General features: G+C 39.3%; 1 protein-coding gene across 14 annotated transcripts in view; it reads right to left on the bottom strand.

The window, feature by feature from the left end:
- Nucleotides 1-14900, bottom strand: part of PPFIBP2 (PPFIB scaffold protein 2) — a 95123-nt gene that overhangs the window by 46014 nt on the left and 34209 nt on the right. For 2 of the 14 annotated variants that reach the window (XM_077179557.1, XM_077179559.1), the window contains exon 1: nucleotides 4621-5225. The exons of 9 other annotated variants lie outside the window; for them this stretch is intronic. In XM_077179557.1, coding sequence (XP_077035672.1) covers nucleotides 4621-4668 — 48 coding nt within the window. In that variant the 5' untranslated portion in view covers nucleotides 4669-5225. Of the gene's footprint in view, nucleotides 1-4162; nucleotides 4351-4620; nucleotides 5226-10809; nucleotides 10917-14900 lie in introns of those variants that run through there. 3 more of the 14 variants (XM_077179560.1, XM_077179562.1, XM_077179558.1) reach the window with 3 other exon arrangements.

The raw sequence follows: 14900 nt of genomic DNA, 5'->3' as shown, positions 1-14900 counted from the left end.
TCATCTAGGTCATCAATAAAAGCACCAAACAGGGCTGGTTCCAACACCGATCCCTGGAGAACACCCCTGGTGACAGTCCCCAGCTGGATGTGGCACTGTCCACAACCACTCTGTGCTAGGACATCCAGCCAGGTTTTACCCACTGAAGAGTGACCTGTCCCAGTCATGGGAAGGCAGGAGCTGCAAAGAATTTCTTGGAGCACCTGTATTACAGTCTCCTTAGAGATTTTGGATATACCTTACTGCCCATCAGATGGCAAGAGATATTAACATAAAAGTTTCCTGGAACAATTCCAAATCATCTGTAACTCCCAGTTCTAGAGAAAGAAAATAAAAAAAAAGAAAGCTTTCCTTTTTTTGGGGGGGGATCAAAATGCATTCCATCACCTGCTTTATCTTCTTTATTTTTATTTTCCAAATCTTCTCTTTGGAATATGCTTACTGATTTAATATGAAAATAATATTGGAAAGTTGCTGGGAAAGTCTAAGTATCACTTACATGATCCAGTCATTACTGAGTCCTCCTCCAAAAAAAGGGCTTGAGTTTTCCTTCTCATGTGACACACAAAAAAATTCAGACTTTGGAGAACAATTCAATAGCTTTGATTTAAAATGGGGATAACCAGCAAAAGTATCAAAGGATCTGGCAAGAAATGTTGGTCAGTTGATGTTCTCCTCAGGTGTGCCTTTTCAGCACCAAGAATCTCCAACACAGCTAATTTTAACCCTAATCCCTCCAACTTCTGAAGCGGTCAGCACGCTGTGACTCAGAAATTTGTCACCAACACCATGGATCTCACCCTGGGCTGTGGAGCGGGGAGGAGCTGGGAATAGAAACCTAGCAGTCACTTAAAGTGGTGATTTGTGAGCTTTTTCAACAAGTCACCCGCCTCTGTGAGGAGATAGATTATGTCATAACCCTCCTCTCTTCCTCAGCCACATGGATCACCTTCAGCTCCACTGGTACTTGCGTAGCATGCCTTTGGTAATGATAATACTTGTACTAATGGGGAAGATTAGGGACATGCTCGATGTGCTGCTTTTTGTTGTAGTTTAGAAGCTGAAAACAAGGAATATGGCCAGCAGAGTCCAGGCAGTCAGCTTTACCACAAAGCAGCACCCAGCCCTCAGCACTGCATTCCAACACCAGGAAATGCACACTGCATTCTCTCCCCAACCTATTTGGAGTTGACAATATTTAGAAGTGCATGGTCTTTCCCTCTCTGTAGCACTCTTTTTGGTCACTAGAGTTATGGTCTGAGTCACAAGGAGTTGTATTATGATGAGTGAGCAGCTTACACTGTAAACATTTTTATTTGCATCTGGCTGTCGAAGCAAAAATTTAATCTCTTGGCATGTTAGTGCTACCTCAGACACACACCCATCTCAATGGATGTGCATTCCCTCAGTTACCTCAGAGGCGGAGGAGAGGGCTGGAACACAATTTCTGGATCCATAACTCTTGCCTTTCATCTGAAGGCAATTAGTAAATCAACAGCAGGATTTTTTATTTGCCATTGTTACTGGTTGCTTAAATGAAAGCAGTAGTCACTTGAAAAAAGCTGACAGTGCATAGTCTGAAACTCTGGAAAGGCAGAGCTAGGTAAATTTTGGTAGTCCTTAAACCAAATTAATTTTTAAACAAATATTTTTATTTTATCTGGATAATTTTTCTAAATACTTATTTTTTTCCTCCAGACAGTTATATGTCTTAAAAGAAAATATCCTTACAGAAGCCACAAGATTCACCTTCAATATCTTGAATTTGATGGCTACATCATGGTTTTGATCACCCCACCTCTTGCTGGTACAGGTTAAGAATCTCATCCAGAAAAAAAGAAAGGCATAAAACCAATGTACACCAATTTCAGGCCAGCCATCAGCTCTGTGCCACACAGCTTGCAGTGAATATTAGCATGTATGTTAATCATTTTGGGCTATAAATACATGTCTATGTACCAAAATATAGGTTGTATGGTGTTTATCTGGAATGGTGTCTTCTAATTAAGGTTGGGTGGAGAGATAAGAATAAAGCAACAGAATGATGCAAAATTGTATGTCAACCCTCCAAGCCAAGTCCCAAGGGAGGACAAAAGAATATTTGTTAAAAACGAGACACTTCCAGGTTGTGCGGGTATCTCAAGTCCCTTAGTTTGCAAATGAAACATTAAGAGATCCACACTCAGGCCCTGTGGAAGATCCCAGTATTAACTACCTGCAAAACTCATCCCCCAGACTGCCCAGCACGGCTTTATGACTGTGCTGCTGGCCATTTAATTTAAAAGCACGATGTTTATACACAAGGAACTTCCCCTGCCCTCCCTCCTTGGCTCTGTCCACATGCTGTCAGGTTTTCCTGCCCCCACTTTGTCCATCCCTCTGGCCACTCTTGGCCCAGCATTTCCGCAGGTCATGTGGACACCAATAAAGTCCAGTGGAAAGAACTGGAGTGTGGTGACACATTATTTCAGTTTGATCTAAATAATATTTTTTCCCCTGCTGCTGTTGCAAGATGCCACTGTACACATTATGTTACAAGAATTTTGCTTAAAACCAGACCCTCCATTATAAGCATCTGAAAACAGCAGTTGTATCTGTTGTTTTGCCTGCCTGGGTCTCGTGATTTTGGGTTTTTTTTTGCTGCCCTAACCCAGTCCAAGCCACAGATAGCACACAAATCCAGCCTAGCCAACCCCAGCAACATCAAAACCCATCTGGGTGTCTGAAGTGATTTCTGCTAATGATGAAATTTGAGCCAGCTCTGGCATACTTCACCAAGGCTTTATGGAAGCCTGCTGCAGTTATTCTCTGTTAAATGCCACATGTTACTCTCACAAGTAACTCACAATTTTATTATCAGCCAAAAAGCAACAGTTTATGATTTCAGGAACTGAAATCTTTATGTGCTGTAACAGTCAGTAACAGCAAGACCCTGTGAGATATTAGGATTCTGGGACAGGAGGATTGATCAAGCAGCTTAGATTATTTCAACTTTTTTGGTTTCTAAATCACTTGTCAAAGGAATTTGGGAGCAGACTGCTTAAAGTTCTGGGAACAATGCAAGATCACTCTCAGTCCTCCTCCTTTCCCTCCCATGTGCTCATCCCTTTAAAGAGCTTGCAAGGAAAAGCAGCAGTATTGATATTCTCCTTTATGTACCTGACATAAAGGGAATAACATGCAGCAACAGCAGGAGCATTGTTAATTCCTGTAAAACCTCGTGCTCCATTTGAACCCCGTGTCCTTTCTGAGCACAGCCCTCAAGCTGATGGCAGCAGACCTCATTAACCTTTTTGTTAGCAAACATATCTCCACAGAAATGAAATTTCTGGAAGCAGAAGTGGCAGACACGCCATATCCATAACCTCATTTAAATAGAAAATTAATATGTGAGCTCAAAATACATGTTTTTAAAGAGGTAATTAGCTGTAACTGCACAGAGCACAGGTTAAACTAAGAGTATAATGTTACCAGCAGCTACTTCCTGTTGCCTCTTCACTATCCACTCACTTCCCATTTAATCCCCTCCACAAATGTGAAGTTTCCAGAATCTGATGCAAATATTTGGTAAATTAACTTCAGGACTCCTAAGCTCTTATTAAAGACTGACACATCATTGATATTTTACACTTATTCAAGAAACTACCCAAAAGAAATGCTCCTAATCACATTTCACATTAGAATTGACAGATATTTTGTGTTTATACAGCTAATAAAAACCCAAGAGAGCATTTGTATTCATGTGTGCATATATATAGACAGGCAAGAATTTGCAGGAAAAGTACACACAGGGTAAAACGGAATTTAAATAAGGAGAGAATGTGCTTCTTTCATGACACACAAATCCATACTCTAATTTAAAAAACAGCCTATTCGGAGGGATCTAGTCATATCCCATTCATGGATTTTTCTAACACCAAGAAATAAATACTTAGATCATAAAAAAACCTAAAAGCTGACAAAAACAAAGTGATTTTTTCAACGTGATGAGAGAACTGCACAAACCTACTTTTAAAAAAGGAAGACAAAGGCAATTTCATGCAGTTAATCTATGTCTGGGCAGTTGATCAACAAAATTAACAAAATTAACAGCCTTGCCTTTAAAAAAAACCATCTTTTTAGCAGAGTAACAGGCACAGAAGAAAACCACCACCATTTTTACCCGAGACAAAGGCATCCCGAGAAGTCTCACACAGTTACCCCGATGAAGAATCACTTAAGTGGAGATCTGGTGCAGAAAACTTTTCCCTTTAAAGCACAACATGGTAAACAAGAGAGTCTCTCCTCTCTTTTGCTATATGTTGTTACCATGCAGGATTTGTTTTGTTGCACTGCAATCCCCGGAAGGCACGAGCACTTGCCAGAATCTATTGCCATTTGCTCAAAGTTTGATCCTAGAGTTTCATTTTTAAAGACAAAGACAGCTGATTTTCTCCCCCCTCCCTAAGCCTCCTCCTCCTACACCAAGGCACGTCTTTAATTCACCTCTCATGAAGAAACTCACACCATTTAAAGTCTGAGGCACTAAATGAGTTTCTTTTCTCCAAGCAGAGAATCCTCACTGAGATTTTGCTAAATACGCAATTAGAAAGAGCAAACAAAGCCAAGCAAATCACTTACCCTCTTTAGCCACGTGAAATGCTTGTAAATATCAATCTCACCATCCATGCTTTGGGCCCATCTCAGCAGTCACATTCCCAGGGTTAAAAGAAACTTTTGGAAGCAAATGCTCTGCTTTGTTCCACAGGATGTAGCTGTGATTTCTTCCCCTTTCAACCCTCAACTTCTGAAATTTTCAGTGCCTGGTCATATTTTAAGCAGAATCCCCTGCTCCTGTCCCACAAGGCTTATCCCAAAGGCTTCTCACAGATGTATATATAACACACAATTGTATAAACTTCAGGCTCCCCCCCCAAACATCTGGTTTTTTTAAACAGCAGATTGGTTTGCAGCAAGAACAATGCAAGCCTAAAAACTTTAAAAAGATAACTTGCTAAATGATCTTTAAAAAAGGATCTTTCAAGAACAGCATCAATCTGCAGGAACTGTTCCCCTTTAATGCTGAATAACAAGCTAAAAATTATTAAGCTGTCACTGAGAAACTATTCTCAAGTAGTGCTTTCTCTGGCTTTCTGTTTCAAGAGTGGCTGGAACTCATTACCAAAGACCCCCTATTTCCTGTCTCTGTTCTGCTCCCTGTTTATCGTAACACTACTCAGCCTTCTCAATTTATTTCAGGCTCAGACTAAACCTAAAAATAAGTTCTGCTCTTTGAATTACTTGCCTGTCCTCTCAAAAGACATTATAAAAGGGGAGGAATTCAAGGACGATCCTGTGAATAAGATAATGATCCCATAAATACTGCTATTGCCAAAGAGGCGATTTTCCATCCTAACAGAAGATGATGATACCCTTCCAAGATATTTGTCTGCTCCTGCTGAAGCTGAAATCTCACAGCATGGCAACTTTTCAAACTTGCAACACCAAGATAAATACGTGTGGAACGCAACTCTCTGGCAAGAAGGGAAGTTTAAAGCATTGCCTGTTATTGTGGTGTCCTCTAGTGCCTCCGCACAGCAGTTATCCATAACTCCTAATTTTTCCCAATAAAACTCCAGTTTCCAGTGTTGTTTCTCCCCCTAGTTCAAAGTGGCTTTGGCCTTAAACCAGGCAGCTGATTGTTACACACACAAGGACAACTGCTTGGGCAATGCCTCCTCAGACCCAAAGGCAGCTGCCCCCACGGAACCTTTGTGATCATCTCAGAACATTTGCTTATCTCCTCACTGCCGTCAGCTCCTACACCCAGACTGACCCCTGGGCTTAGGGAGCCATCAACCAGCAGTTGGCAGGAACCAGTGCCAAATCTGCCTGTGGTAATAATGTTTTACACAAAGGACTCAAAGTCTGAAGCTGTAGAAAGCCTTTCCTTCAGGGACCAGCCTCACTCAGGCATCCACCCACATTCCAGACTGGGGAAGCCACAGATATGTGACAAAATTTCTTCAAGGGGATGTGGATTTTTAATATTTCAACCATTCTTGGTCCTTTTGACCTGATGGAGCTCTTTTGAGAACCTCCTACAACACAAGGTAAGAGGGAAGGATATAAACCTGGACTTTCAGTTCCCTTCATATATTTATTATCTGTTCTTACCTAAAGTCATATGACAAGAAAAACATGACATTTTTTTCTGTCACTGCTGCAACTCTTCTAAAGGTGCTGGGATACCTAAAATCACCAGTAAATGTGAGAACAAAAGACCTGCCTGTTTCCAAAAGCAATGCTACAAGACAGATCTGACTTGGGTTCCCCTGAGCATAGAATATATTTATTTTATTCTGTCTGAAAGTGGATGAGAGCAGTTATTCTTGAATAGCTAATAATATCTGGAAAAAAATCTTAATGCATCATGAACAGTGCATTAAAAAAACCCCCAAAACTTAATAGAGTACATTTCCCTGTGCATGACAGCTGATATGTCATGGCTGACAAACTGGAGACTGAATAGAGGTTGTCTTGACATAAAACAAGAATGTCCCACAGTATAAAGCATTTTTTTTCCCCCAAAAAACCTTGTTATCTAATTATGGAGATTAGAAAAGACATCCAACTTTATCTCATGGCTTGCATATCCCCTAATACCACTTCTATGGTGCCTTAAAGTTCCACATTTCATCCATTTCAAAGCATCAGCTCCAAGACTCCCATTTCAGTCTTATTCAGGGAAGAAGGAAATGCCTCTCTTAAAACTCTCCATCACACTTTATCAGCTAATGATTGTGCTTTTAATTTTAAAAACTACAGAAAAAATGTGTTACTGAACTACCTAGTGCCCCAGTGTGGCATCTGCATCCTTTTCCCCTCTGAAAATTATTAAAAATGACAACATACCTTACTTCTACCTTGTCACTTGTGGAGATCATGAGAAGGAGCCTTGGTTTCTGTTAGTCATTCTTCCTGATTAAAAGGTAAGTGTCTAAATTTTCTGCATCTTATCAGCCAGAATGTTGATAGCATACATTCCAGAAAGTCACATGATCTCTGGGAGCCTGTCACCTGCATTCTGAACTTTACATCCTGCTTGAGCTTTGGCCTGAAACTCTCAAAAACCAGCTGAATGCAAATCTATTGCCCCAGATTTGCTTAGAATGCTTTTCCATTTCACTGGGAAAGCAGGTTAGCTTCTCTGGGCAGTGGGAAAATAAGGAAAACAAGTTACACTCTCAGCATTGCTTCATCAGGTTACCACTGTATGTTTCTCTTATTTTCAGGAAATTCAGGTCTGTGTGTAGCTCTTCACTCAGCACCAGTTTCTGGCTCAGTGGAGAGCTAAAAAACAAAGATGCAAAAGCTCCCCCACTTCCACTACAGAACCACCACCCTCAAGTGTTACCCCAGAGAGAGGCTGATCCCGTTTTTGCTCTCTTGCCCCCATCAAATTGTATGTTTTCTCCAGTGCTGTCCCCAAAAGTAAAAGAACGCACACATTATGGCAATACAAATGCAATGTAGGGCAGTAAAATATTTCAGGTTAGCAAAGTTTACATGCTCCATAAGCTGTATGATAACCCATCAGGGTTTATTTGCCAGTTCCGTACTTCCATAGGAAACTGCTGACTACTGCCAGATTTTATTGGACTAAAAACTCAATTTGCAGGACGCCAAAGGAGCCAGCCCAAGAACTTTTAGCACTTTTACATTTTTGTGCTGATACACAACCAACAAAGCCCACTCAGCTAAGTGAGCCATTGCTTTTAGCCAGCATGTCAAACACTTCAAACAAGGCTTGCAGGCTCTTTTAAATAGCAAACAAACATGCTGCAAGAGCTTTGAAACTGCGAGCAAAAATGATTTAAATGATCAGCTACACTTCTCATGTCCCTCCATTCCACTGTGAAGAGCCAAGAAAATACCCAGAAATCCTCTTAGAACTGTGGAGGGAAAGGCACTGTCTGGTGTTTTTCCTCTTCTACCAACACTGAGCCGAAGAAGCACAGAGCTGTTTGCTTTTTCACCACTTTTCCTCCTCTTTCTCCCACCCAGCTAGGGTCTTATGGACACAAAAAATTATATTTAGTAGCACTGTTTTAGAAATTTTACATTTTATTTGTGATAAAATGTAGGTTTTGGTGCAGCCCAAATGCAAATGGTCAATCTTCTTCTTCTATTGTCTCTGAATCTCCTGGGAAATTAAAGGGCAAAGGAATTGGAGGAGTCAGAGCAGTCCTCCAGGTCTTCCTTTTCATCAATAACTTCTAGATTGTTCTAGTTTCAAATTTCAAATCCCATCAGCCCCTTAAAACACTAAAAGAACTTACACTTGCTCCCTTAGGCCAAGAAATGAAGTGTCCAGGTTTGCATCCTCCCAGCCTTGTCAGGGGAGCCCAGTGAGGATGGCCATGCTACAAAAATTTACTAATTCCCAAGAATTATTATGTTGATTGTTAATAATGGATTCGATATTATTAAATTAATAATATTAATACTATTAAATTAATTATTAAGCAATAGATGAATTAATAGTTATATTAATTAACAAAATTATTATTTAGGTAATATTAGTAATTAAATTAATATAATAGTAATAGTAATAATGATGATAATGATGATAATGATAATTATAATAATAATCAACTTTTCCTTCATCTCTTCCTCTGCATATGTTTTTTTTAAATTTTGTTTTTCCCCCCAATGCTAGTGTCTGGGCTGCTTTGGAAACAAAGGAATTATGACCAGATTTTAAATGGGAAAATGTTTTTAGTGTGCCAATTCACACGTGTTATTCTCATGGTGCAGAAAAATGTGAGGGCTTCCGAGTGAAAAAAGAGAGAGTAAATGTGGGAATACTTGTGTATAGAGAAACTCAGGCCACTTGTGTTGAAGACAATGAAGGAAGAAATCCCTTTTTCATGGCAAAAATGGCTTCAGGAATCTAGATAAAGTATTTCCAGCAAGAAAATTTGTCTTAGAGTATTAATTGTGACTGACTGATAATGTCTACGTGATAGAAAAAGGAGAAACTCTCGGAACAAAATTAAATAAATACACTGCATTCTGTAGATGAGCATGCTTGCTTTGCTTATGCTTGTGATAATTAAAAAAAATAAATAGTATCCTGGGAAACAGACAAGAAATAACATTTTGCAGATGCACAAACAAATAATCCTTTCCCAGCATAAGACACACTCAATCCTAAGGCCTTAACTTGTTGATGAAAATCCAGAATCAGACTTGGCTCAGGGTTAGACAGGCTTAGATGGCCATTGGTTAACCCTCAACATGCTGGTGACTCCTGCAGCAGGTGCTGCCATCCCTGCAGGCATTCCTAGGTCACCTGTCCCCAGCACTGTCCTGTCCCCTCTGGTCACTGCTGGAGCAATGGGCAGCTCCTGGCTGGCACAGAGGATGGATTTCAGCTTCTGAGATGAAGTTACTGCCTGTTAACTCACTCACAGACATTTGCACATTCTTGGCAGTTTCACACGTTCCTCACCATGTGCTGAAATGCTTTGTCCAGCCCAAGCTCTATAAGAGCTGAGCCTTTATTTTAAATGTAAGAAACCTGATTTCTCTGTTTTCACACAAAATCTAAAAAATATTTCCTACTTAACAGACCATCAACATCACTATGAGCACTTCCCCAGTTATTTGCAGAGTACATTGGTGTGTAAAGAGAATAATTAAAGATATTTATTTTCATCCTACCACGCAACACATTACAATAAGTCAGGTTTAGTTTCCTGTCTCAAATACTTCAAAGCACTGCTGAAACTACTAAAGCTGCAATAAATGAGGATGTGAGACACTTGAAACAGGATATTTACCAAATATTTGCACACACACCAATACAATACCAGGTAACAGTTTGCCTCTCCTCTCTATGATACACATCAGATTTTTCTTTTCTAAATTTCAGAATGGAAAGAATAGTAAAAAAATGCCCCAAAATAGAATAAACTGCAGATACACCTTTAAAACTCCTTATTTCTGATAAGGAATGGACAAATATTCTTTTCCTTTTTTTTTTTAAGCATTTCTTTACTGAGGAGAATTAAGCCTGTTGTTTCCAACTTCTGGAAAAGAACAGGATGCCAACATATTTAGAAAATTTGTCCAAAATAAGTGTGTTTTTTCCCATTTTTGAATGGTCTCAAAAGCTGAAAAAATATTTAGTTTCGTGTTATTAGCATCACTAATAAAAGAACATTAAATAACTTTGTTGTGGATACAATATTGCTGTTTGTCATAACTAATAAAATTTATCAAGTTTCAATAGGTCAACCTATCCATCCAAATTGTGTGAATGTAAATAGGGTTTATAAAGATAAATACTTCAAAGCTATGCCCTTCTTCTATTATACAAATAATGCCTCCAAATCAATACAGGGACTTTTTAAAATTAAATTTTGTCTTCAGTTTCTCTACGTAACCTCTACACCTTTTCTGTCAACACCATTGTTTAAGGAAACAATTCCCCCTTACCAATCCCTCTGTTAATTACTTTATGAAAAACATTTTCCAATGGTTCCTGTAGCCCCACTTGAAAAATGCATTTATACCCCAGTGTTTGTTAAATGAATACAGTGTTTAACATTAAATCAGTGAAAAGTATGCAGCTGGTGATTGTAGTGAGGGATCAGAAAGTGAGATGGAAAAGGGACTCCATGCATAGCATCAGACACAAAAGGAGAGATGAATTAATGGGATATTCAGCCACTTGGTGCAAAGGAAGGCACTGAAGCCAAGAGCTGAACGAGACTTGTACAAAGGGAACTGAATAAAGTGTATTTTTGAAGGATAACTTACAATTTCTGTACAAAATCATGGCTTCATACAGAGTATTTCACTGACAGCATCAAGGTGTGGATAGGCCGTGTAGCTGAGGATTGCACTTGAGGGAAAACTTCATAGATGTCAGTAGAGTACCTTGAAATCTTGGAAAGCTAACATAAAATACAGTTATTTTATAATATTTATGATATTCCTGTTATAGCAGAAATATCACCTGTCTTCCATGAGTACTCTCAGCCTCAGGCCATAACTCAATCCTGTTTAAGCACTTCTGCTCGCTGTAGTTTAGGGTGGCTCTGTTAAACATTACTGCTCCTTACAAGGATGAAAGAAAATGACATTTTTAAGAAAGAGATCTAAATCAGTCCTATCCACTGCAAAACTCTTTTAAACTTCTATCAGTTCTTCAAGTAGAGGAGACCTTACTGCTTCTGAGAGCTGTTGCAGTGAGCAGTCAGTCAGAGGTGATGGGGTTGGTTCCCAAAGCAACCACAGAAGTTTGAAAAAAATGAAGTCTGATTTAGAAAAGTTCCATGCAAGCTCTGTGCACCAGCAGTTCCACTGTCTCCAAGGCATTCTCTGGTTTTTCTAAATGGCTGAACCCATGGAGGGCACCTCTCTGCTGGCTCTGGTGTCCTGTGAATTGCTCTGAAACATCTGGGGGTGCCCCTGAGAGGAGCAGATTTTCCAGTTCAGGCCTTCCTTGCATCACCAGTTCACTGAGAGGGAGGACTGGAATATTCAGCTTTCAGCTCTGAGTCCTTCTCAGAAAACAGAGCCCATATAATGTTTCAAGCTGTCAAAAATAAACACGAATGCTTATGGAATGACTGCTTTTCTACACTGTCCCAGGCAGGCTCTGCTGCTCCCTTTACAATCCAACATGTGTTGATATCCCTTGGCAGTGGGGAGATGCCGCTATAAATATCTACATCAGGACTCCCAGCAGTTGAGTTCTGCAGTCAGATCTCCCAGAAGATAAATTACTTTAACTGGTGTTGCTCAGAATACGTTCCCTTCCCACTCAGCTGTTGCTGAAAAATGCTATTGATACTTTTATAAAAGCCTGTTTTCAAGTGCCTGGAAGTGCCCTGAATTCAGTCATTTTCTGCCTCTCCTCTGGATGGGTAATCCTGTGAAATGAATATTGGACAAAAGTGAAATAGAGAGGCCAGTGATTAGGTTTCAGCAGAGCACTTTAACACAGGCTTAAAATAAAACTTTGAAGTGACTTCCAAACTCCACAAGCTCCATCGAGTCAGAATTCTGAACTGGGCTTTACTGTTTTCACTCAAGTCTTTGTTAAGATACTGGGGAAAAATATTCCTTGATTTTAACCCACAGTGGAAACAATCTCTTTTGAACATTAATTATGAGGTATTAGCAACCAAGACTGTAAAGAATTTATCCTGTTTCTTGCTAAAAAGTCTCTGGTTTTACCACTAAAGAACAGATCCTCAAAAGAAACAAAGCACAGCACATATCATAAGGCAAACCACATTTATTAAAAATTGCCTCTACCACGTGTTCCTCTACTATTTCTTCTACTCTTCTCTCCATTTCCTCAAATTGAGAATATTTAGAAATATTTTCAGAGTCAGGCTTCCACAAAACCTTTGAATAATCAGGAAAATACTAATGAGTTTTCAAGAATTGGCCTTCTAAGGCTCAATCTATAAAGCAACATGATGGAGTGGTTTGCTTTAAGTATAGATGTTCCACTAGGAGGAAGATCATGTTTTGCAATCCTGTAAATGAGGCATAAGGCCCATTGTGAGAACACAAGTGTTCCTCTTTACTCAAAAAAAGGATTGCAACAAGGTGGATAGAATAAAACCCAGAATGAACGTGTGGAAATTCATTTAGAGTTATGAAATTGTAACTAAATACATCCTCTCGTAGCTCACAAAGCCAAATTGTCACTGCAGCAGTTAATTTTTAATGCTGAAATTACTATCTGCTTTGTGACAGGTCACATGGTCACTGGCAATACTGAAATATTTAACAAGAAACATGGATACTATCCACGAATTTGTTTTGTACAAACTCTCCCAGATAATCCCTAGGTCTTTGTGTTGTTTTTAAGGCCAAAGAATTTACAATCATTAAGCCATGTAAAACACTTCAGACATTCTCTTCAAGGTAAAAGTTTTTAATAGAATTCTTAAGCACTTAAAAGTCTATAATTAATTATGTTTTCTGCCATTTTAGGAATGCCAAAAGATTTGTGCAACTACAGCAACTATAAAATGCTCATTCCATGAGACACAGAATCTTTCTAAATTCAGTGCTAACTTTGTCAAACCTATTTCATCTATCTCAAATCAGGGACAGAACAGTTACTGTGTCCAGTTATTCTGTAAACTCAGAAATCTGAATTGTTCATAGATCCCAGACCACAGAAATAGGAAAAAAAAAAAGGCCTTTTAAGAAAGAACACCTTTAGTTAAACAGATGCTGTGCCTTGATCTTAGAGGAAACACCAAATCACTCTTGGCTACATAAGAAAAAGGAATTCAGCAGCTGCTCTCCAAAGAGTTAATAGGGAAGGTAATATCAAGTATGAAACATGAGGCCTAAAGTTTTCCTGTTCTATACATCTCTAAATTTTTCCACATCTTTGGTATTCACACCTAGAGCAGACCGGACAAAGAATATTGAAGTTACCACTGAATTAAAAAAAAAAATAGAATAAAAATTAAATTAATCTGAAACATCACTTAGTGACATTTGATGCCTGATAAATTCCAGAGCTTGGTGCTATGGACCTGAAGGCAGGTGAGACCAGCTGTAGCATCTATAAACAGCAAAGAAACTTCCTGACTTGATCAGCAATAAACCCATGGGCTTCAAAGCTGGCCAAGGGCAAAACTCCACCGCCTTTATTTATTTATTTGGAGGTACAGTTCAGCACCTTAAGTGGCAATTCCCAAAGCTTGAGTTATGAGGCCAAGGGGCAATTTTCTGCAGAGGTTATTTTCCCCATGCAGGTACAACTGATCTCTGGGTTCTGGATGTTACCCCAATAAAAACAGCACAAAGAATATCCAGCCACTTCCTGCCTTCTGAGCTGCAATCCCAAATCCTGCTGTGTGACAAACACAGCAGGGACACCCACCCTGGGCCTCAGAGGGCTCTCAGGGCTGCTTTAGGTTGTGAAGATTGCTAATGAAGAAGGAGCGCACCGGACAACCACTGGGACTTTTATCCTGTAATTTGCTTAAACCCAAATGCTGGCAATCAAATGCTGCTGTTTGATAACATCCAGCAGGAATGAGCCTCCAGTCCTCCTTCTGACCTCCCTTTCTGTGGTTTCCCAGCAAAGCAACACAAGGCAGTGGCAAAACACACATTCAAATTATTTTCATTAGGCAAATTGTTTGTATTCTTGATTAGCCATGGCAGCTGAAATGATTTTTGATACAATTTTCGACCACACACTGAAGTGAAGGACACTTCTCTTGAAAGAAGCATACTTATCTGCTTTTAAAAACATGGAATGGCTTTTTGTATCTTTAGTTTCTAATGTGTGCCTAATCAGTATAAGTTGGGAATATTTTTGGTGCCCATTTGGGTAAAATGTTAGAAAATGAGCAATTGCTGTAGTCTCTGAAGCTATTCAGTGACATGCTAGAGCAGCTCTCCAGCTGCAAAAGAAGGTGTATGGACCCCAAAAATAAACAGATGTGGAATTATTCACTCACAAAAGAAAATCCCTCTCCGTTTACAGCTGTTATTTAACCTGTAACAGCTCAAAAAAATAAAATCTCAAAGGAATTGTTTCACCATCCACTGTTTGCTGCATACATTTCACATACAATGTTGGTTGCAATTCAAATACTGCTACTGATATTAAGCAATCTTTTATGTAACTTTTCAGTTGAATACAACAATTAAAATACACTCCAGTTATTAGCCTACACTTTAGGCAGAATGCTTAGAAGAGACAGGGGAGAATGTGCCACATCTGAGTGGGTGTTTTTTTTTATGATACTGCAGCATTTCATAGAATAATGATCATCAGACTGCCTTTGAGGCTCCCAGTGTGAATGGATTCACTGAGATGCAGAAATCTCATTCTTTAGAACTCACTACCTCAGCTATCC

Source organism: Agelaius phoeniceus, chromosome 6, assembly GCF_051311805.1.
Source record: "Agelaius phoeniceus isolate bAgePho1 chromosome 6, bAgePho1.hap1, whole genome shotgun sequence".
NCBI lineage: Eukaryota > Metazoa > Chordata > Aves > Passeriformes > Icteridae > Agelaius > Agelaius phoeniceus.
This window is presented reverse-complemented; position numbering and strand designations above follow the sequence as displayed.